Source organism: Aythya ferina (assembly GCF_964211825.1).
Source record: "Aythya ferina genome assembly, chromosome: 7".
Taxonomy (NCBI): domain Eukaryota; kingdom Metazoa; phylum Chordata; class Aves; order Anseriformes; family Anatidae; genus Aythya; species Aythya ferina.
In genome coordinates, this window is record NC_140302.1 from 5107138 (window position 1) to 5129047 (window position 21910).

A 21910-nucleotide genomic window follows, 5' to 3' on the forward strand; every position below is an offset into this window, starting at 1 on the left:
TGTCAGGATCTCAGCGCAGAACTGAATTGCTGGGTGATGAAACCATCCTGGTGTAGCAGGAACCAGATCGTAGGCTCGTGCACACATTTATTAAGTTTCATATTAAAATGTGATACTGTAGCTCGTGTTACTCGGGAGGCTGATCCACAAGTTGGCTCTTCCCGTGGCTAGAAACCTAGACCCCAGCCTATGTTTGCTCGTTAGTTGCAGTGTCAGTTACCACAAGCTGGAAAGGATGCTTTATGAAGGTTAATCAGTAGCCCAATATAAATTGGGAAGGTTGTGCAGGGTTTGTCAGAAGTAGCAAACTTTGTCAAGTGGAGGGACATCGAGAGATGACCTTGTCCAGCCTCCTGTTGGTACCTCGCTGACTTGCGGCAGATCTCTCGCCCCTCTGAAGCTGTGCTGAGGGAGAGCTGCTGCCGCCTTCCAGCGGTGCTGTCACAGAGCTTTTCCTATTTTTTCCACCTTTCAAGCAGTCATTTGTGTCTCAAAAGACCATTATTATGTCTTCTTTCGTCTTTCCGTTCAGATTTTCTGTCAGGCCTCTGGCCAACCCCATCACACTCCCAAGGATCCCCCTTTGGTGCTGTATCTGAAGCACGGAGGCTGCGGCACGAAGCTTGCCTTTCCACACCAGTTGTTTGGTCCTACACAACTAATTCCTCCTGCATAACTGCACTTTATTCCCATTACATCGAAGTTTTGATTCACTTGGGTGTGTTTGAAGCGGCCCTAGCTGTCTAATCTCTGCTGATAAGCAGCAGTTTATGAGCTTTTTACCACCACCCATGACTCCGGCCTGGCGGTTTTTGTGGAGCTCAGGACGGGATGACGAGCAGCATAAATTTGGATGTCCGATGTCCCTATGTCTGATAGGTTTACTGGTGTAATCTTTCCCAGCTTCGGCTACTCTGCCCACATAATGTATCGCAGGCACTAAGAGAAATGATCTGGCTGATGGACGAGGAGACACCAGGGCGTTGTCGATGCCATTTTCTGTGGACGCCTGGCTGTGCTGGGGCCAGGTGACCCTCGCTGGAGGATCACAAAGGAAACCCAGCTTTATGCCCTCCTCGAATAAATGTTGATGTTCCCAAGGGCCTGCAGTGCTGCCCAAGGCCTTTTTCGGATGGCTATTTTAAAATGCAGACTGTGATTTAAAAAAAAATAAAAATGTTACGCCATCACGTAAAGTTGTCAATACTTTTTAGATCATCTCCTGCCTTTTGTTGCCTCATTCTACCGAGGTGGGTGGAGGCCGGGAATTAAGTAGCTGTGCCTTCGGTACCAGAAATGCCATCTGTGGCAGTCACGCTCCTCGCTGCCTTCAGAGGAGAGCATCTCGAGCTACTCTTTGTGTACCAAGATCGGCTCTCAGCGCAGAAAAAGCCCATCCTGAGAAAGCCGGATGGACAGGAGAAAATGGTAGCCAGTCCTTCTGAGATGAGAGATTAAAGGGAAGTCTTTAATCCTTTAGATCCGTGGAGGAAGGCTTCTGCAGCCCTCTGTAGATGCTGTGAAGGTGATCCGGAGAGAATTATTAAAGCGATGAGGTCTGTGAGCTGCCCCCTGGGGCTCTGTTCCTGCGGCCGAGCGGTGCGAGGGGAGGTGCCTGAAGCACGGCTGCTTCCCTGCTTCTCTTCAGCCCGACATGCTAGATTTTCTCTATAAAAGACCCCTGAGGAAGCTGTATTTGTAGGCAGGTTTTGTCTTCTGCTGTGCGAGCAGCACAATTTCCTCTAGTTTCAGGCGAAGGTGGCATCAACATCTGCTTTTCAGGTTGCTTACTGCTATCCATCACCCCAGCTCTCAGCTGTCTGTAACTTGCTGAACTTTAACATCAGCATTGAAACTCGCCGTGCTGTGGCTGTCTGCCTTCCTGAGAGTTGTTTCTGGGTTGTGTTTCTTTTTAAAAATTCATTTAATGTATGCTGGATTTTTATTATTATTTTTAATTCTCCAAGCAGTCTTTCTGTGGTATTGCTATACTGGCTGTGCAGTAGTCAAAAACAAGCAAACAAAACAAAGCTATAGCACCTGTTCCAGTTGTCTGAATATAAATAATGTCTCAATTTTATCAATTGTTGAGGCTGGATTTGTTGTGTTTTTTTTGTTTGTTTGTTTGTTTGTTTCTTCTGGAAGAACAAGGAAATGATGTATAAAGATTTTTCTCGCCACCAATTCTATTTCTTCTCTCTTACAGCTTTCAGTTTGGAGCAAGGGAATAAGAATCACCAGCACGTTGAGAAGCACAAAGCCGCAAGATGTCGGGCCGCAGCGGGAAGAAGAAAATGTCCAAACTGTCACGCTCCAGCAGGGCAGGCGTTATTTTCCCCGTGGGGAGGATGATGCGCTACTTGAAGAAAGGAACGTACAAGTACCGGATAGGTGTCGGAGCACCGGTTTACATGGCAGCTGTCATAGAGTATCTAGCAGGTAAACCAAGAACCCGATGCTGATCAGCCCCTCAGGTGCTGATCGTGCACGGCAGCCTGGGGTACCTGTGGGGTGAGGTATGGACGTGTTCAGCACTCTGGAAGTCTGGCTCTGAAAGGGCAGGAGAGGTATAAATTCGCTTAAAGTGCTCAAGGAGATTAATTTGCTTCTCGAAGAGGCTGAGGATGGAAATTTTCTCCTTTAGAGGCGCCGTGCTTGATCACTAGTTGAGCTGCTTGTTCTTTGTTGCTGCTCTACAATATGTAGTTTGAGAAAAAAATGATAGGTTTGATAGAGTGGGATGTGAATAATAGTAGAGAGAGAAAAAACCCTCACTTCACACATCTGTAGTGCGTTTGAAGTGAACAAACTCTCTTTTGTTGGCTGCATTATTCCTCGTGGAGCAGTGTCAAAGTGCTATGAGACATGGAGGTGGTGCATTTGTATTTAAAAAAATTGTTTGGCTTCTTGGATATATAAAGAAACCGTGTCAGGATTTAAATCTTCCTCCACACCTGAGGTTTTCCTTTGCTTTATGAAAGTGACTTCAGAGAAAGGGGCAGGTGTTACCGGGATGCCATATACTGTAGTATTCTGTGGTGTGTTGTAAGATACTATGGTATTTTGGACCATCCTATGAATGTATCTGCCTGGATTCGTATTTAAGTGTGGGAAAACAGCACCTTGCCGGATTGTTTCACTGCCTGGCAGAGAGAGGATTCTAGTTCCAGTTCCTGAAGTGTTACAGGTCAAGACTGAGGTGCATTAAAGAATCTGTGAGGAGTTACCAGCCTGGAATTAGTCGAGTGGGTTAATGTTTCAGGAGTGTAGTTTATTACCAAAGTGGCACAGGAGAAGCATGCGTGGAGCCTGGTTGTCCATATAACAGTACTCCTGTCTTTATGTAAACACTGCTGTCTTTTTACACACCAAAACCTCATAAAGTCATTAAAAGCACTGTTTCCCTTTAAAGGTGTGGAGAACATCTGAAGCAGTGATAACTTCAGGTTACGTTTCTGATGATGCCTGATGCCAATGTTACAGAAACTTCCATGTTTGTGCTGGTTAATTGCAGGACCAAAATAAAACGTTGCTTACGTGGAAAAAACGTGAACAAAACTTTTAAGCTTGCATTTATGTTTACCCCCTGCTCCTTCAAGAGTTAAGTACGGAGCTGGTGTTAAACTAAAACGCCACTGAAAAGCAGAACAAAATCCAAGATGGTGAGCATATCCCCCACTTTTTTTTTAAATGCTGTGTAAGAGCTAACACGTTTGTATTTTTCAGTCTTATTTCATCACAGAGAAGGATCAGTTCTGGAAGTGAGTTTGAGGAGCCCTTTCACTTCACTGAGAACATAAGTATGCCCATATTTGCACAATCCAGTTTCAGATGTTAAAAACGAAGTCTTCTAAGTGCCGAAATCTCTCTCTCAGTGTAGCTGGTGCAGTTATGCTGTTCCAGGGAAATCCGTGGCTTGCGGGGCTTCCTTACCTGCGACACGGAGTGCTACTCAGCAGAGATGCTTCAGGGTTGGGGGAGATGTGGAGGCAGAGGATTCGGAGCTCTTACAGCTCTCCTGCTCTGCCCACACTGCTTTTCAACCTTGTTTTTATTGCTGGGCCCCTGTATGTTTTCTAGCAGGGGTTGAGACCTTTAGGATTGCCATAAATGTGGATTTCTCTAGCAAGGTGTGTTTGCTTTTCGGTACCATTGATCATGAATTGCTTAGAAGTCACCTGCAGCCATCGGTTGTCTGGGGGTGACAAGAGGAACACAGCATTACATGAATTTTGGAAATCGTCCTAACTTTTGTTATTGAATAACACGTTCCTTAGTGACTGCTGACCTTCAGTCCTGGGAGAAACCCTTTTTTCTTTTCCCAGTCCACAGGCCCACAGCCTTCAGAGGAGTTTCCTAGAATAAGCATCTGGAGAAGCTTGTTCTCTGAGCTGCCACAGTTATTACGAGGTGTACGAATAAATTGCCAAGTTAGTGTCTGTTGCATGCAGCACCTCCGTAGCGCAGACTAAGTCATGGTAAGCCTTTCAGAACCCACAGCACAGCACTGTTTGCCTGTTGTCTGAACTAGAACAGTGTACCTCGGTTCTGGTTCTGCTTCTGGCTAGCAAATGCAGTTAAATTTAAATGATTAATAGGGTAAGGACAGATTATGTGCAGGCCTACACTGTGTTTTAGGGAAAAAAAACAGAATGTATAGTCAGCCAAGCAAGAGAACTGCTAGATATGTAGGCTGGGGGCCCACATAAATTGTAAGGGAATGTTATTTTAAGCTGCTTGGTTCAGCAGAGAGAGCCCTTGCCCAGCCCTGTATATACTGTGAGAGCAGAGCAATATTTCTGAGCAAACAACTATTGTTTGTGGACTTCCAGACCAAAGTTTCTGTGCCCTGTCCAGAGTTTTGTTTGAAAAGATTACAAAGATGGATAGCTTGATTAAAAAGCAGCATTACAGCGTCTGACCCTGCTGATCTAGCTATTCCCAATGTGTAAGCAATAACATATAATATTTGGTTTGGGGATGCCTTTAGAAATGAAACGTGGTTTTCTGGGGTTGTTGTCAGACAGGGTATTTTATATCAAACTGGTAGCATTTCATAGCATTATCTGAGGCTTCCTGTTTTAAATTGGCTTGATGATGTTTTTGTCATCAAGTGGTGACTACGTGGGCTGAAAGCCTGCACACAGGGGAACTGCTGCAGGCGAAATCTGGGGGAGTGGGAGTAAAAGGGTGGAGAACTCTGTGTGGTTCTTCAACCCTTTCACCAAAGCGAGTTGAACAGTTCTCTTTTGCCATGTTAAAGCATTCATGAGAACTTTTCCCCTATTTTATTTTCTGCTCTTAAGCAGAGGCTTTTTTTTTGCTTTATGAAAGGGGAAGGGTGGTGTCTGCCATCCCAAAGAAATTTGCTCTGTTTGGCCAAGCTGTAACTTTGAAAAAATCACAGATTGCTCACGCTCAGCAGCGACTTCTTTGATTTTAACAGCTTAAAATCTCCGAAGACTTAAGCTGGAGTGTGCTCAGTGAGGACCTTCTCAGCTTCTAGTGCTGCCCAGACTGCTGGTGCATCATCCCCACAGGGCGACGGAGCGTGCCTCAACCTCTCCCAGCTCTGATGTGACCCACACAGTGACTGAGCATGCTTCAGCCCATGGCTACAGGTGCTCAGAAGGAATTTCCCCTCTCACTGCTGTCCCTGGCTGCCCCTGGTCACGGCACAGAGCTGACAAAAGCTGCAAAGAGGCGGGTGGCAAGAGGTCTGGGACTGGAGATGCCCTGGGTGGGAGTAGGAGAGGCTAGTCCTGTTTACTGGCTGTGAGCTGGGAAGGGCTGGGATTAAGTGGATAAACGTCCCAGGTAAGGGAGACTCGGGCCAGGGAACAGGTTCCAGGTCCTTCGGGGAAGGAGGAACAGTTAGTAACATTTTGGGGAGCTGGTGGTTATGGGAGAAGAGTGCTGATGCTGGAGACAGCTGAGGATGGCTCTGGCTGGTGGGGAAGTTAAACTGAGGGCCAAAGGGGAAGTATCAGAGGGCGCCCACAATGATACACCCAAAGCTGAAGAGAAAGTTGCAAAAACAGGGCATAGGGCATGGATCCCATGGAGGGAGGTGCTGCTGGTGAAGAATCCAGAAAGGAAGATCGAGCCTGAGGAGAGCGGACAGGAGGCAGAAATGCCCAGGGAAGGAAAATGAGGTGGAAGTCTCAGTGCCTAGGAAAGGGGAATGGGCTGTGGAGCTGGGGAATGGGCAGGGTGGGTGAGGCAGGAGGAGTCAGATTGGACCGGAGCTGTCTGACATCTGTCCAGGACGTAGGACGGACTCTCCCGTGTATGTAATTTGTCAGTGGCCTGAATTTGTGTTACCCTGAAGCACTGAGCCTCTTGACTAGCATCGCCAGATGGTGCATGTGCACCTGGGGCATCCTCGTGCCCTGCCACCGTGTGGTTCAGTCTGCCTTTTTGCTCTCGCAGGCGTTCTCTGTGTTGCAGGCCGCTAGATCCCCTTTTTGCCCTTTGTTTGCAAGACAGATTGTGGCTGCAGCCCACTGCCATTGTCAACACTGAATCTGAGCTCTGGCTTATCAACTCCATTGTAAAAATGCCAACAATCACTGCAGTGTATCTTGAGAAGAGGTACTTTTAAACCTCAACTGATTAGCTAAGATGAGGAAGATCTTATCAAGGATCTAAAGCTTTTTATGTTTTTATTTATTTTTTATAATCTCTCTATCCTGTTTCATATCTTAGGCTTGAAAGTCATATTGCAAAACTGCAACTTAATTCCTGTCCAGAAGCTTGTGTGTCCTGGAACAGTGTTGGGCTCCAGTGGCTTCAGAGTCAAAAAATTGATGAAAAAATAACCTCAGTTCTCGATTTCTGGACTTTGCAACACGCGCGTGCCAGACTGTGCTGGGAGCGTGTGCGGGGCTGACTGCAGCCATCGTCTGAGTCAAACAGAGGCAGAATGTGCGCCATAAAGCACCTTCCAAAACGTAGGCAAAGAATACAGATGCATCTTGCTTAGGAGGCAGACGAGATGTGAACGATGTGCTGGTGAGAGGAACTGATGGAGGTGGCAGCGGAAAGCCGCGTTCTCTAAATTAGGGAAGGAACAGCGCCAGCAAATGCTTCCTCCTTCAAAGGACATCGACTGGCGTGCTCTTCTGTCTGGCGTGCTCACCTGCCATCAGGAGACAAATTGAGCAGTTCCTTTTCCACTTGCCAGTGGAGGACCAAAAACTCCATCTGATGCATCTTGTCAGAGCAAAGGTATTACGGGGCAGATTTGTGTGTCGTAGCGTAACAGGAATGTCAGAGCTTACCTTAAAGGGGAAGTGGAAAACCCAATAACCTGTCTGAAATCCTTCTGCTTCTGTGGTCAGTAGTTCTCAGTTATCTTCCTTTTCGGGCCAACTGAGCGCTTCACAAAAGCAGGCTGGGCTCAACTGACCAAATAACTTCGGCCTGACTGTGATGCTTTTAGTTCGCACACGTTCCAAATCTGTTGATCCATCAGCTAAAGAAACCTCTCTTTCTCTTGTACGTTACAGGATGAGACAATGGCATCCTGTTCAGGTCATGGCTTAGCTGCTGCTTGTGTTGGTTGCAGGACAGCTCGGTTCTTCCCTGCTCCTGAGTACTTATCAAACAGGATTAAGAGGGTCTGCTGAAAAGACTTAAACACTTCTTTTGGGGGTCACTTAACTTTTGCAAGATCCAAACACCAGTGCCCAGTCTTCTTCTACTCTCTTGTAGCCCAAAGTCCAAGAAACTCCACGTTTTTATATAAAGGTAGTTGCAGAGGGTGAGATTTGTCTTTGATTTTTTAAATACTGATAATGTGATCACCTACACAGGAACTTAACGGCCTATGTGCTGTGTAGAGTCAGGCCAGTTTTGGACGTGGTTCTGCTGCCTCTGTTCAATTCCTTCATGAGGCCACGGTGAAATGCGGCGTGCACAAATGAGCTCGTTTGCTTTTAGCCATCTGTGCCGAAGATGTCTGAATTTGAAGTTAAGCTTCCAGTGTGGAGGCTTCTTGTGTGGATTTCGAATCTTGAGGGAGCCAAATTATTCCAGAATTCACTTTAATTCTTAATGTCTGCTGTTAGGAGGACATAAAATAAAACCAACTTAGGTCTGAGAATATCCAGATGCCCGATTTCAAGAGAGCTTGCTGCAGTGAAGGACTTCATCATAGGAGTTATATTCTCAGACTGCAGTCTCCTTAGAGTTTAGATGACCTCAGCTGTTGAGATGTTTCTGCTGGAAACATAAACTGGTTTCTTTAGGGATCTGCTCTTATCAGTAGAGGATGTGGTAACTGCAGCCTCCAGATTTGATTGTTTTTTCCTTTTTTGCAAATGCCATTTGATGTTCTTAAGACCGAGTCCCTGCCTTCATTCCGAAGTCTCCAGCTTTGGAAAAATATGCATATAGAGAATCGTTAGAAGGAGGTAAGGCAATTATGTACCTATGCAAATAATTGGCATCCTTTGGTAAGTTACTTATGTGCATCGTCTGCGGTCTGCCCTGCATCATCTCTGTCTTGGATTCTCTTCTTCCTGGTGTCCTGTGGTAGATGCAAAGTGCCTGGCGTTTGAGTGTTCTGCGTTTTTTGCTCTCAACATTAGGCAGAGGACACTTGAGTGCACCATCAGGATGCTGCTGGCCAAAGGACCCAGAGCCTGGGGGAGTGGGGTGAGCACACGGTTAGCAGGATGTGCTTGTTGTTGGCACATCTGAAAGAACTGCAGTTCCCATCCAGGTAAGTATGTCGTTTTTTTTTGTAATTCCTGCTGCAATTCTCCTCTGCTGTCAGCATAAATCTGCACAACCCCCTGGAGAAGTATGGGTCTCCTTTCTTGCTCTCTGCTGGTCTGCACACTGGATGGCAATCTGTTCCTGCTGTCTGCTGCTGCCTTCGCTCCACCGACAGAGGTCAGGGATCTGCAAGCACCAGCCCTGCAGCCCCACGGGGGTGACCATCACCGGACAGTGCAGGATCTCTTTTCCATCTCCTTTCAAGTCTAGGTCAGACACCTCAGAGCTGGGAAATGCCAGAGCTGAGGTTGCTGGCCCAGCTTTTATTGTAGACCCACTGTGGTGTTGTCCCGATCCTGTTTTTGCCTGTCTGCTCGCTGCTTTTCCCTCAGGCTGGAGGCCTGGTTATGACAGCCATGGTCCTGATAGCTCCTAAAATTTAAATGCTCCTCTTTGCAACTTTAATAATGTTTCTTGCAAGTTTTGCATGAATAGTTGTGAACAGTTTCAACAGAGACTGGCTGTTTCTTGAGCAATTCGCTGTGAACGTGCACACAAGTTGAAACAATGGCTCTCACATCTCCAACGTTCAGTTAAATATGTGTGCTCTAGCAGTGAAAGCTGGATGACAAGTATGCACTTTTGTTATTCTAACAGAGCGAAATTGAAAGCTTGTATTTTTCCCATGAACTGAGAGCTAAACCTCTTGTTGAAATCCTTTGGATTTTAGCCAGAGAGCATTTTGCAGATTCCCACTAGACTTTCCATGGAAGTTCTTTCTGTAATAGTTGCAGCTCTTTATATAATGGATGAAATGGGAGTAAGATATCATAACAGAAAGCAGGTGGGCTGTAAGTTTCTTACTCCTGTTACTGACAAATGTAAAAACAAAAACAAGGCGGGCACTTAATACCTTTTTAAATGCAATAAGGTGCAAATACGACTTCTGATGGTTATTTGGAGCAAAACATTCCCTTCTCCTTTCTTCTTGGTGCTTCAGTGGAGTTCTTATGTGAGAAATAAGTTCTAAATACAGCCTAAACTGTGTAAGTTAATAATGCTGACTGCTACAGTTTGCTAAGAAAGATGTGTCTGTGTTTCCTCTATACCAATTAGAAAACCCTCAGCCACTTCAGTCACTGTCTAAAAGTTACTGCAAAAGTAGAAAGAACTTTTGAAATGACCGCCTGTTCCAGGAGACCTAGAGAACTTTCTACCAACAGATCATGCATTGAAGCTCTTGTGTTGTTTCTGCTTGCATCTAAGCCAAACCTTTTGTATCTTGTTCTGAAATGAAGCCTCTCACAGATTTTCAATGCCCTTTAATACCGAATTGCAGCATCGCCTGGCTAGTTTGTTGGCTTTCAAAGTACTTCTTTAAATGCACCTCAGTCTTTGTCTTACCTGGTCCTCAGAATCCTTGCTGTTTTGTCACAACTTTCTGAACTAGGTTTGGGGTTTCGTTGCATGCTTTGCTGTTCTGTTGTTACAGGGTTACTGCTACATTCTGGACTGCCGATGTACATTTTTTTATAGGGTGTTTGTTCTTTTTTGAAAGAGAACTCTGACTTGGGAATCATAAAAGAAGTTATGTGAACCAAGCTGAGCATATTTTCTGCTAGCTGTCCTTTAGGAAATTAGAAAGAACAAATTTGGTTATGTAATGTTATTATATTGAGTGTTGTTTGCTTTCTGCATTTCCAAAGCAAAGATCATTTAAACCTGTAAAATACCCCCGGAGAGGTAAATAGATAGGAAAAGGGAATGTACAATGAGTACGCAGGGTGTACAGAAGTTACATTTTTGTCACTCATTTTTATCTCAATGTGTTTTGCAGCTGAAATTCTAGAACTAGCAGGAAATGCAGCAAGAGACAACAAGAAAGGAAGAATTGCCCCCAGGCACATCCTCCTGGCAGTAGCAAATGATGAGGAGCTGAATCAGGTACTTCTTTACATTGCAGTGTGAGTGTTATCTGCTGTAGCATGGATGAAGCTGCTCCCAAGAAAGTTAGACATTCTAGCCTGACTGATGAATGAAACACAAATATTAAAGCAGAAGATGGCAAGATGTTGCCAACCCAAATTAAGAGCCAAAGGGAAAAAAAAAAAAAAAAAGGTTCTGCGATATTAGATCTGAAATCACTTGGATATAAATTTTGTTGCTTCCACAGCCTGTGGGTTGTGTTGAAGTGGGAGAACTTGATGCCTAATTTTTAACTCGGTGATATCTGATACTTAACAAAAATACACAAGACAGACAGCCTTTTCCAAAAGCTGTGGAAGTGTGTGTGTTTTCTATTATGCTGTCTGTGAGGCCCATCTTGGATGGGGAGCTGGCTGACTCTGCTGTAGCTGCGTCCAGCACTGCCTCTCCTTCCATATGTCTGAGTCTTGTTAGCACACTGACTGGTTTCGCAGTGTGTTTTGACTCTGAGGATCACTTGTGGAGGGAGAAGAGAGGTCATGGCACGGGCTGTGAATTGCAGCATTCAGGGCTGCTGGAAAGGATCAGTCAGCAGCAGAGGACCTCTTCTTGGATGGCCCTGTGCAAAGATGGATGACATCACTCACACCTTGAAAGGTTCCTGCACCGAGTTTGTCTGCTCTAAATAATGAAAATGTGGTGCCCGTGAAGTCATCCAGCTCTGTTTTCTGTTACGGAAACTGAAAACTCAAAACAGAGGTGATGAGAGAAGGAAAAGAATTGGAACACTACCAGCCCGTTCCCTGCACCGTAAAACTGGTCACTGGCCTGTGGAACAGACCTACTGCTGTCAGTTGGATCGGCCAGGTTTTGCCCTCTGTGTAAATAAATACTGCTGCCCGTTCCTGTTGTTTACCCCTGCAAAGCAGGTTCTTGGGTCTTACGCTTACTTCCACTGCATCTGCTTTCCTGGGAAGGCGGTCTATAACCTTCCTTCAGCAGCACTGGGGTGCAATTTTTATTTATTTATTTTTAAAGTAGCCTGCAAGTGCTTGTATCCTCTTACTCTCACTCACTGCCTGCAAGTCACCGAGGTGTGCAGAAAGACCAGCACTGAAAGACAGGAAAGAGTCTGACCTGTAGAGTAACTGCGGGGTATGCTGACCGACCTCTCTGGGACTTGCTGGGTTTTCCCTCTAATTGGGTTTTCTTCTGATAAACAGAAAAGGTACGGTGCTTTAGGAAGTGTGGGCTCGGTGTGTTTGTGCTATGAAGTCATCAAAAATTGCTGGAGTGCAGACTTTGAGAATTTATAACAAGCTCCTTTATGCTGCTTCTCCTTGCAGTTGCTAAAAGGTGTGACTATTGCAAGTGGGGGTGTCCTGCCCAGAATTCAGCCAGAGCTCCTAGCCAAGAAACGCGGTGCCAAAGGCAAATCTGAGACTATCCTCTCCCCTACTCCTGAGAAGAAGGGAAGGAAATCCATGGTGAGCAAAAAGAGTGGGAAGAAGGCGAAGTCTAACAAGACCCGGACACCCAAAAAGGTAAGCATGAGGCAGATACGGGATCCTGGGTATGTGAGAGAAGGTTTGGATCAAAACCAACTGAAATTATCAGGAGGAACAAATTGGTGCCTCTGCATTGTTTGTTGCAACTGGAAACAGGAGGTAGGAGTTGATGGTAGACACATCAGGAACTTATTTCTCTAAACTTGGAAATAAAAGGGAAGATGCTTATCAAAGCACTTTTATAACGAATTTCTGTAACAAAAACCTTTAAAGGTTCAAGGGAAGCTTTTCAGATATCCACGTCACCCTCTGCAGTACCTTCTTGATAACTGTAGAATTTTTACTAAAATACAGGGAGCTGCATTTACAATCATTTTCTCTCTGAGTCATGTCACACCATCAGCCGTTCATGGGTACCATATTGCTCTTAAAGATTTTTCACTGTCTGGAGAACTTGCCATGACATGGTACATACGTGTCATTTTTGACAAGCATTTTGTTTCATATATTCTTAGGTGTACTGTTACAAATGTGTTTTTTCGTTTTTTGGTTTTCTTTGAGAGTTAGGAGAATAATAAATGAACTGGAACTTGGCCACTGCATCTTCCCTCACAGTTGCCCATCCTCTGTCACCATCCAAAATGCTTTGATTTGGTAAAGCAGTAACACAGATCAGTGCACTTGGTTTGTCATTCCAAAGCTTGCACGTTAAGACATTGCTAAATTTTGATTAGGACGGGATTAAATCATTTTAAACTTTGACCTAAACCTTTTACACTTCTTTTTTTAAGCACATCTTTCTGGAGACCTCTAAGCTTTGATACATCTCTCTAGTTGAGAAAGTGCAGAAACAACTTTTTAAAAGAAAGCAGAGCTGTGTAGTTGAAGGTGTGCTCCAGCAGCCAAGGTAGGAGCAGGCTTCCTGCTTCTGGAGCTGGGCTGCACGAAGGAATGTGTCTCACAAAGGGGGTTTTGCATTCAACCTTCACCTATTAGTTAGCTCATTTAGTTGTTCCATCTGTTTGTATGGAGGTGTGATGGCTCCCTTCCGTCAGTAGGGATTGAGATTTATGATTCGATTCGTTACCGGAGGTTTACGGCTTCTTTCCGATGTTTTTTTCTTTTGTCGGGGTTCCTGTTTGATTCAGTGTGAGCTCTGTTCTCCTAGCAGCAAAACCAAACACACTAGCACACACCCATCCATAAATACAACCTTAATCATCAGTAAAACCACAGGTGGAGGTGTGTGCCCCAACACTCAATGTCTACAAACAGATGTAAAGCCTCAGATGAACCACTGATGTTTTAGCATTTTATGGACAGTGAAAACCTCTGTTATTCACAATCTTTGGGGAGTAAAAAGCTACGAGTAATATATTTCTTTGAGAAGATGAAATTTGTATTAACTCATGAAATCTCCTACCGAATAACGTTAGGCATTAATTTGCATTCAAGAGTTTTTGTTTCTCTCCCCCTCTTCCCCAAATTAGAATAAACAAAAGGACAACGAAAAAGAAGGAGCTTCAAATTCAACATCTGAAGATGGACCCGGGGACGGTTTTACTATCTTGTCCTCCAAGAGCCTCGTGCCAGGACAAAAGGTAATCCAATTTATGATTTAACAGATTGGGATCGTAGCAGTGGAGCCTAGCATAAACAGAAGGACGCTTTAAATCTAACACCAGTAAAAAATCTTCTCTGCCTTCATCCTTAGTGGTCCCAAATTTAAGGCCAGAACTCACTCAAGTCATAGGTGGGGCAGAGGATCTCAAAACTATGTCTGCAGATAAAAGATTTCCAAGAACAATGCTAGTCAGCCTCTCTTCTCTAGAGACTGATTTCTTGGCTAAATCTGTAGTAGAGTTTTGTTTCATTTGGACTTGTCTGAGTGTCTAGCATACTGCCAAACCAGGTTTAACCTTCTAGGCTATTTATTACTTATTAAAAAATAAACTAAAATTCTGCGCCAAGCCTAAGGATCACTCATCAAGTTCCACATACTGGTTTGTGCCAGAAGCCTGAGCACTCCATCTGAAAATGGGCCATGGGGTGCAGCTCTGTTCAAAGTGATCAAGCCTGCTTCAGCACAGACTCTGACACCTTGCCTGGCCAGAACTTCAAAACTGTCCCACCAAAATACCCATCTCAGTGATGTCCAGCCAACTCTCTGTCTTATTCTTTCCTTCCTTATAAAGTATAGTACATATTTTGAATTATTATTGTAGAGATAGAGTAAAGATTTTGTATTGTTGATTTTCAGGTAGTAGGATCATCTGGAAAAAGTGTTGTTCTTGAAATTGCTTCTGTAAGCCCTCCATACTGATGTACCCTTATATGAAGCAGTGATTAAAAATTCAGTCTATCTGCTCCCATCTCATAATAAACTAGTGGTCTAGTTTATGCCAGAGGCGTACTAGATTCAGAAGACTGCTAAAAGCAATAATCTTGCCAGGTGGAAGAAACCCGTATCTCCTTTGTTAAGAGTTCAGTGCTGTTCTAAGTTCCTCCAGAACCTGTGCAGCTTCCCACTTTCTTATCTAAAATGGGCAGTGTTTATTTTCCTTATTAGGACATAAATTCTGTAGCTTAACTTGTAAGAAATGAGGTGTATCAGGCACATGTTCAGCAACTGTAAAGTCTTTTTAATAATTTCTAGGATTTCTGTCCTCTGTTGCTGCTCAAAGTGATGAGGCTGTGAGACTTGGGGAGCAGCCTTTTTTGGGCTCCTTAAGACATCAAGTTTTGGCCAGTTCTTGTGTCCTGATGCATGGGTGGGTAAAACATTCCTTGTTTTATTTACATCAGGAGCTGAAATGAAATTAATTACGTGGGTGGTGAAGTCTGTATGGATCAAGATAGGGTCTAGCCCATCGGTAGTAATTTCCCTGCAAGCAGTTTACTGGGGACAAGTGTTTCTGTAGGGGACAACCTTTTATTTTTAGTATTTTTCTCTTTAAACAAGAGGGTTTCCAAAGTGAGCATTTTTTTTCTTCGAAGTGTGATGCTAGGACATGAATGAATCTAGTAGCCGTAATTTCCTCAGGAACAGGCTTCCAAGCTATGGGCACATCGTGAAACATCTGAACGGTGTACAGACTAATTAAAGGTTAAAAATCAGAATCAACCATACCAAATAAAATAAAATTGTGTGTATTATGAATCCAGCCTTTTTGCCTTTTTATTTTTTTTTTGATATGAAAGTAATTTCACACACAGATTACTAATTTGATTCTTTCTACTCTCTCATCCGTATCTTGCAGCTTTCTCTGACACAGAGTGACATCAGCCATATTGGCTCCATGAAAGTAGAAGGCATCGTTCACCCTACAACTGCTGAAATAGACCTCAAGGAGGAGATAGGTGAGGCCCTGCTACCTGCAGGCTTCTGAAAATCAGGCTGGAACTGAGTAGATATAATATGCTAATCAGTAATTTATCTTTTTTTTTTTAATGATGACTAACAACAATGAAAACACGGATGATTTGTTGCTGCACATGAGCAGTAAAGGTGTAGATAATCATTATTCCAGTCTTTATTGGGTTATTGTCTTTTTTACATTGGCTTTTGGAAATTCTATGGGGAAAATCATCTACAGTAATAACACTTACAGTTATGCTTTTCCTTACAGGATTTTGTATGCTTCAGAAATACCCATGTACAAAGCCTAGTACTGCTCATGTGATACAAGGAAATATTATTACTGTGGTGTAAAACAGGGGAATTGCTGTGAGGGAAGTAAAAAAGATATGCAGCCAGTTGCACAGAGGGACTGAATCCACTAGTAGGCTTTTTGGATCCTTGTTGTATACAGTCAGTCATTGAGGACTTCACTGGCATCCCAGCTGTGTTTATTTCAGAAATTGTTTCAGGAAAGTAGTAGTGTTTGTACGCTGAGTTGATTTAGGAGACTGAAAATCTGAGTCTGGAAAATCCCACTCTTCACCGTTTTTAACCATAAGCCAAAGGAAGTTAGCATTCTTACAGATAGTTATGTTAATGTGCGGTAGTAACAGAGAAGTTTTTTGTGAAAACAATAAAAAGCAAACTTTATCTGTGGCTGATAGTGGCAAGCGTAAACATCAGCTGCTGCTGATAGAGGGAAACATGCCAGTGTGTGCACAATGTCCTTTTAAATCACGTAGAATTGTTTTCTTTTGCTGGTAGCTCAAAGCCAAGGCCTTTTGCTCTGTTTCCTTGCAGGCAAGGCTTTGGAAAAGGCAGGAGGAAAAGAGTTTTTAGAAACAGTGAAGGAGCTTCGCAAATCTCAAGGACCTTTGGAAGTTGCTGAAGGTAACAAGGATATTCTGCTTTGTTTGTGGAAATGGCTTGACACATTAGAAAAAAGAACATACTGAAATGTTCTTTTTTTCTTAGCATTCGAAGCTGTTCTTGATTATATATGTGCCTTTGCTTATGTAATGCAAACGTTTATTTCTTCTTCAAAATTATTGCTGACACAGGCAACCTGTTTGGGGGCCGGAGAGGGGAAAAAGGGAAGAGGGTTAGGATACCTCTGTGCTGTGCACATCCTGCCTTTGGGCTTTTAAGTGCCACCTAAAAAAAGTAACAGCAGGATGATTAATTTACCGTAGGCAGTTCCTGTCTGTGGGAGTCCAAAAGTTATGGAAAAAAATAGGTTATTACCTAATAGGTTAAATAGAAAATAGGTTATTACCTCAGTGCCTCTTTCCTCTCCTACTTGTACCACATTTCTTAGAGAGGATTAGCACTCAGTCTGTGAGCAATTCTAGTTTACAAATTACCCTGATTTATGCATATTTGATGAACAATGCAGTCAGAGCAACTCCCTCACTTTGTTTGAACACCAATAAACGTAGATGTGATACAATCTATAGAACTGGCATGGTTTTCAAAGAGCAATTGCTGCTCTTCTCCCAGGCATTACAGCTACCATATAGAAATACAAATTACAAAGGAGCTCTCTTCAAATGTTTAATGCATGTGGAGCAGTGAATAGTTAAGGGCTTGAGATTGTCTTCCTTTGTAGACAAATTTAGCTGATTTATAGGAGCTGGATGTGGGTGAAGATGGGAGAAGTTACAATACATCTCTTCATGCCTTATGCGGTTTAGTACCTCAGTACTAAAAGCACTGAAAAAAGCATGTCAGTGCTTTAAATGGTCTTGTTTTTCAAATTTCCTAAAGGAGCAGTCTAATCACAGAGAGATTTTTGTACAGTATATTTCACTTCACTTTTGCATTGCATCAGAAATATGTGCCACAGCATCCAACTTATCTACTTCTCTATCAACATCACATAGATAGACAATAGACTTACTTTGTGCTCTTAAAGTGGTCCCAAGAAAGAGGATAATCTTAGTTTCATGGAAGGAAAATGTACTCTGTCAAGCACTGTGTTGTGCTGCTGCGTTTGATGTTGCCACATCCACTGGTTTTCAGGCAAGCACTAACAAATGGTTTTTAATCACTTGAGCTCCAGCCTAGGCTTTGAATTTAAGTGCTGTTGACAGGTTACCTGTGTTGTTTTCAGTCAATTTGCTTCTCTCCTGGTTGAAATTGAAGTAGCAGAGTGAAGCATTAGATGGAATTATTCTGTGATGGTGGACAAGTGAATAAATCCACCTTTTTCCATCCTTGGGCAATAATTGCATGGCTAGTTTCTGCGTGTTTGACCTGAGAGTCCCAAGGCTTAGATTTTAAAAGTGCTGAAAGTCACAACTGCCGCAAAAGCAAACTGGTGCTATGCTGTGGATGTTGCAAGTCCTGAAAAAGGAATCTGAGATTTCTAATTGGGCCTTACTGGTGGCTACTTTTCAGTAAACATCTTTGATTTCTCAGGTTGTTGTCTGAAATCACCTGTCCACGAAGGGGGTCCAAGTATTACTAACCCCCTGGAGCTGTACAGATGTTGCAGAATATTTGTGCGAAGCATTCAGATAAGGCCATGACAACACACGTCTATTGGGGAATTAATGACATTGTATTCAGTGCAAGCTTTTGATACTTTGCATAAAAAAGAACATGCAGAGGCCATGCAGAATGAGAAAGCTATGAACTATTATTGAATAACTGTTTGTTAACCAAATGAGCTGGGTTCTTTAGAGAATAAAGAAGCAATTGATCACACAAGTAATGATAGCACAGTCAGATTATGATTGCAAGTGAGTCATTGTGGCTTTCTTTCATTCCTCATATATTTCTTTTGGGAGAGGCAATGGAATTAAGGAAGCACTTGAGACTGAGAAGTCATTGCAGGGTGATTTCTTTTCAAAACTAAACGCTGTTGTATTTTCCTTTGATAGCTGCACTTACTCAGTCTAGCGGCCTAGCAGCAAAGTTTGTCATCCACTGTCACATCCCACAGTGGGGCTCAGACAAGTGCGAAGAGCAGCTTGAAGAGACCATAAAGAATTGCTTAACAGCTGCAGAAGACAAGAAGTTGAAGTCTGTGGCTTTCCCCCCTTTTCCCAGTGGCAGGTATGGCTTTTTCTGCATAAGAGGCTTCTAAATTGTGTAACAATTGTGTGACTATCAGAGCTGCTGCTGTGAGAGGGAGCCTGTGAGTAGAGACATGAGCGTCCTCCCAGGAGAGGAGAGCTGAGCTGACTGTGAGTAGAAGAATGAAAGAACATTTTTATGTCCTTTCATTTTGTTGTGGTGAACCTTAGTAAAGCTCCACTGGGATTAATAAGGTTACACTGGCACCATACTGAAGGTAAGTGGTGCTTCTCGAGCTAGGTAAATGCAGAATATTTACTTAAGTCATCCTAAAAATATATAGTAAATACACTAGTCACACTAATGATTTATTTCAAAAGAAAATCACCGTTTCTTAAACACAGTTCTGCTCTAAAAATGCAACTATCACACCAACTGTAAAACTTTGCATTTCTTTCTTAATAACTAGCAAATAAAACGTACTTAATTAAGAAACCCAAAGGTGGTGTGGTTTTTGTTTTGTGAATATGAACTAGCTGGAAAACGTTTTCAAAAAGTCTTTCTTGATAGCTTGTTGCCACAAAGATACATTAGCTGGGTTGTTACAGAGGTCTGTCGTGGGACCAGAGCTAGTAAAAGTCTGTCTGTCAGTGATCGTTTAGATGATAGTGAGTATGCATATGACAGATGTTGATGATTAGTTTCCAAGCTCTTTTTTGGGCAGTGTTTAATAGATACGGGATAAGTCTGAAATTGCTAACATGAAATTGAGTAAGAAGTGAGTTGTACTGCACTTAGGAGGAGAAATACACAAATGTACAGCATGTTGTTATCGGAGAAGGGAGAAAAAAGGAAGCAATTTAAAAGCTGCTCTGATTGCTATTAAAAATACTGTGATTTTTCAACTGTAAGCATTGTTAGGCACTGGAATGGCATATCTGTGTTCTGGTGTGGCCCTGTCACTGGAGATCTTTGAGGATAAGTTAAGACAAACTTAATTGAGAAGCAGAAGAGTTGTGTGTGATCCTGCCCCAGAGTAAGGGCGTGGTTGTTCTGGCTGAAGTTTTTGGCATCCATCTGACTTCCTTTGGAGCATTATCATACAGTAGAATCTAAATAGGGAGCATTAAACTTGAGAGCAAACAACAGCTACGCTCAATGCCTATCTGCAATCTCTGCCAGGTCTTAACTCGCCTTCAGCGTGCCCCAGCACAGTCTCACCCAGACTCTGAGAGCTGCTCGGCTCTCTACATGCTTATGTAGCAAGGAAGCCACATCCACGTGCTTTAGGGTTGTGCAAAATCAGCAGAACTATCACAGCCAGTGTCAGGCAGCAGAGAAACCCCAGCAAGGAATGAAAAAAAAGTGTGTCTTTCCCTCCAGATCTCAGCGACAGAGAGACGCATCTGTCACTTCAGGACAGGGATGCTTTCTAGGTCGAGGAATCTCTTTGGTGTTAGACAAGTACAGCAATGTGGAGACCTTCTTAAGCACAAAGTACAACGATCTGGAGACCTTCCTAAGTGCAGGCACAGCATAAGGCAGGGTGTTTCACGAGGTATGCATCAAGTTCAAGTAGAACAGTACTTGAAATTGTTTTTATAGCAGTCATATTTCATATAAACAAAGATGAAAAGCTGCTGACCTTCACAGTAACTACTCTGTGCTGAAATGAGGGCGAAGGAACCGAGCTGCAGCTGAACTTTTGTGAGATGAAAAAGGAGTATGAGTGATTAAGATATAATAAAACTGAAATCTCAAGGACACGGGCCCGGTGCTCCAAGAAGAGTCACAATTCAACACTGCTTGCTGTAGCATTTGGTAGCTTTGCAGTTAGTAGGCTGGAGAGTATTACCATAAAAAAATGAAGGAAGGAATGGACCTTGATTTGAGGTTGTAACTTCAATTATTTTCATTGATGTCTCAAGCAAAGTATTGTCAATTACAGGGAAAGGAAGTCGGGTGTCATCTTTTTAAAGCAATTCTGTTTTCAACAACAACAACAAATCCTTGAGCTTTTTAGCCTGCCTGGCATGGCACAGACGAGTTTGATTCGAAGGTAGAGTGTTTAAAATACTTTGTGTGGTTATAAACAGTAGAAGCAAACGAAAACAGTAGCTATGCCAGCAAGGGAGCTAACACAGCAGCAGATGGATATTGTTATCAGAACCTTGGGGTTTGCTTCTGGGATGTGCACGTGTTAAAGCTGTAACTGGTGCTGTGTTAACAGCAACCTGTAGCGGGTATGGCTGTGCTTTGTGCCTTTTGGCATCACGTGTGCATAATGCTTGCACAGGTAGCTGACACTCTTGTTTTGTTTTCTTCCCCTCTCACATAGAAACTGCTTCCCCAAACAGACGGCAGCCCAGGTGACTCTCAGAGCTATTTCCACCCATTTTGACGGCACCAGCTCTTCCTCCTTGAAGAACATTTACTTTCTGCTCTTCGACAGCGAAAGTATTGGCATCTATGTGCAAGAAATGGCCAAGCTAGACACTAAGTAGCAACGGCAGCCAAATGAAACTTTATTTTTCAACAAACTTGAGTAGCATTAAAAGCATTAGAGGTGGGTTTTATTTTTTCAATGTGGTGAGGAGGGGGAGTGGTAGTAGTGTGATGTGTTGTGACTTGATGAAGAGCTGTGACTAGAGGTGAGCGGGGTTTAGTCCGATTTCTTCGTGCTCTCAGCATCCTCTAGCCATTTATATCACCTTAAACGATTGAGTTACCATCTCTTTTTCCAGGAGTTTTAGTGTCCCTTGTTACTTTAGTTTAGAAGTTTTTAAAGAGTAACTTCAGTTTAGATTTGTAGTGATGAATTTTTCACACACACACTTTAGAGAAAGCTCTTAAATATTCTGCTCCCTTTTCCCCTCCCTTGAGGGTATATGTTAAACTTCTGCCTCCAGCCCGCCGGGGGAGGGTGGGGGGGAGGATTTTGGAAGTGACGCATGAGGAGCTTCTGTTTTGCTTTTAATTCACAATAATCTCTGTAATTACTGGGAATATTTCATGTTGATTTTGTTTGTTTTATAAGAAAAAAAGAAAAAGATGTGTCAAGTGTGGTTATTGTTATAAACCCTGCTTTTGCTCTGGAAATTTCTCACCTTTAAAAAAAAAACAAACAAAAAAAAAAAAAAGGAAAGCAGCATCCCTAAGTACTTGTTGTATCACGCTTAGTACACAAGTACTTCTGGTAGAAGTAGAGTGCTGTGACATAATTAAAGCTGCTGGGGAGATGCTGGCACAACGCTGCATTATATTCTGCGGAGTTTCAGGATCACCACAACCTTTTCAAGGCTCTCGGTGGGTTTTGCACAGGCACTGCTGC

At 43.2% G+C, this 21910-nt stretch overlaps 1 protein-coding gene across 4 annotated transcripts in view; it reads left to right on the forward strand.

Annotated features, from left to right (window-relative positions):
* Positions 1-21631, forward strand: part of MACROH2A2 (macroH2A.2 histone) — a 25854-nt gene extending 4223 nt beyond the window's left edge. For 2 of the 4 annotated variants that reach the window (XM_084525069.1, XM_084525068.1), the window contains exons 2-10: positions 2207-2439; positions 10562-10668; positions 11997-12194; positions 13649-13759; positions 15419-15518; positions 16360-16449; positions 18444-18618; positions 19963-20137; positions 20918-21631. In XM_084525069.1, coding sequence (XP_084381195.1) covers positions 2268-2439; positions 10562-10668; positions 11997-12194; positions 13649-13759; positions 15419-15518; positions 16360-16449; positions 18444-18618; positions 19963-20119 — 1110 coding nt within the window. In that variant the 5' untranslated portion in view covers positions 2207-2267 and the 3' untranslated portion in view covers positions 20120-20137; positions 20918-21631. The remainder of the gene's footprint in view (positions 1-2206; positions 2440-10561; positions 10669-11996; positions 12195-13648; positions 13760-15418; positions 15519-16359; positions 16450-18443; positions 18619-19962; positions 20138-20917) is intronic. The other 2 variants (XM_084525067.1, XM_084525066.1) reach the window with 1 other exon arrangement.
* Positions 21632-21910: the final 279 nt, after the last annotated feature.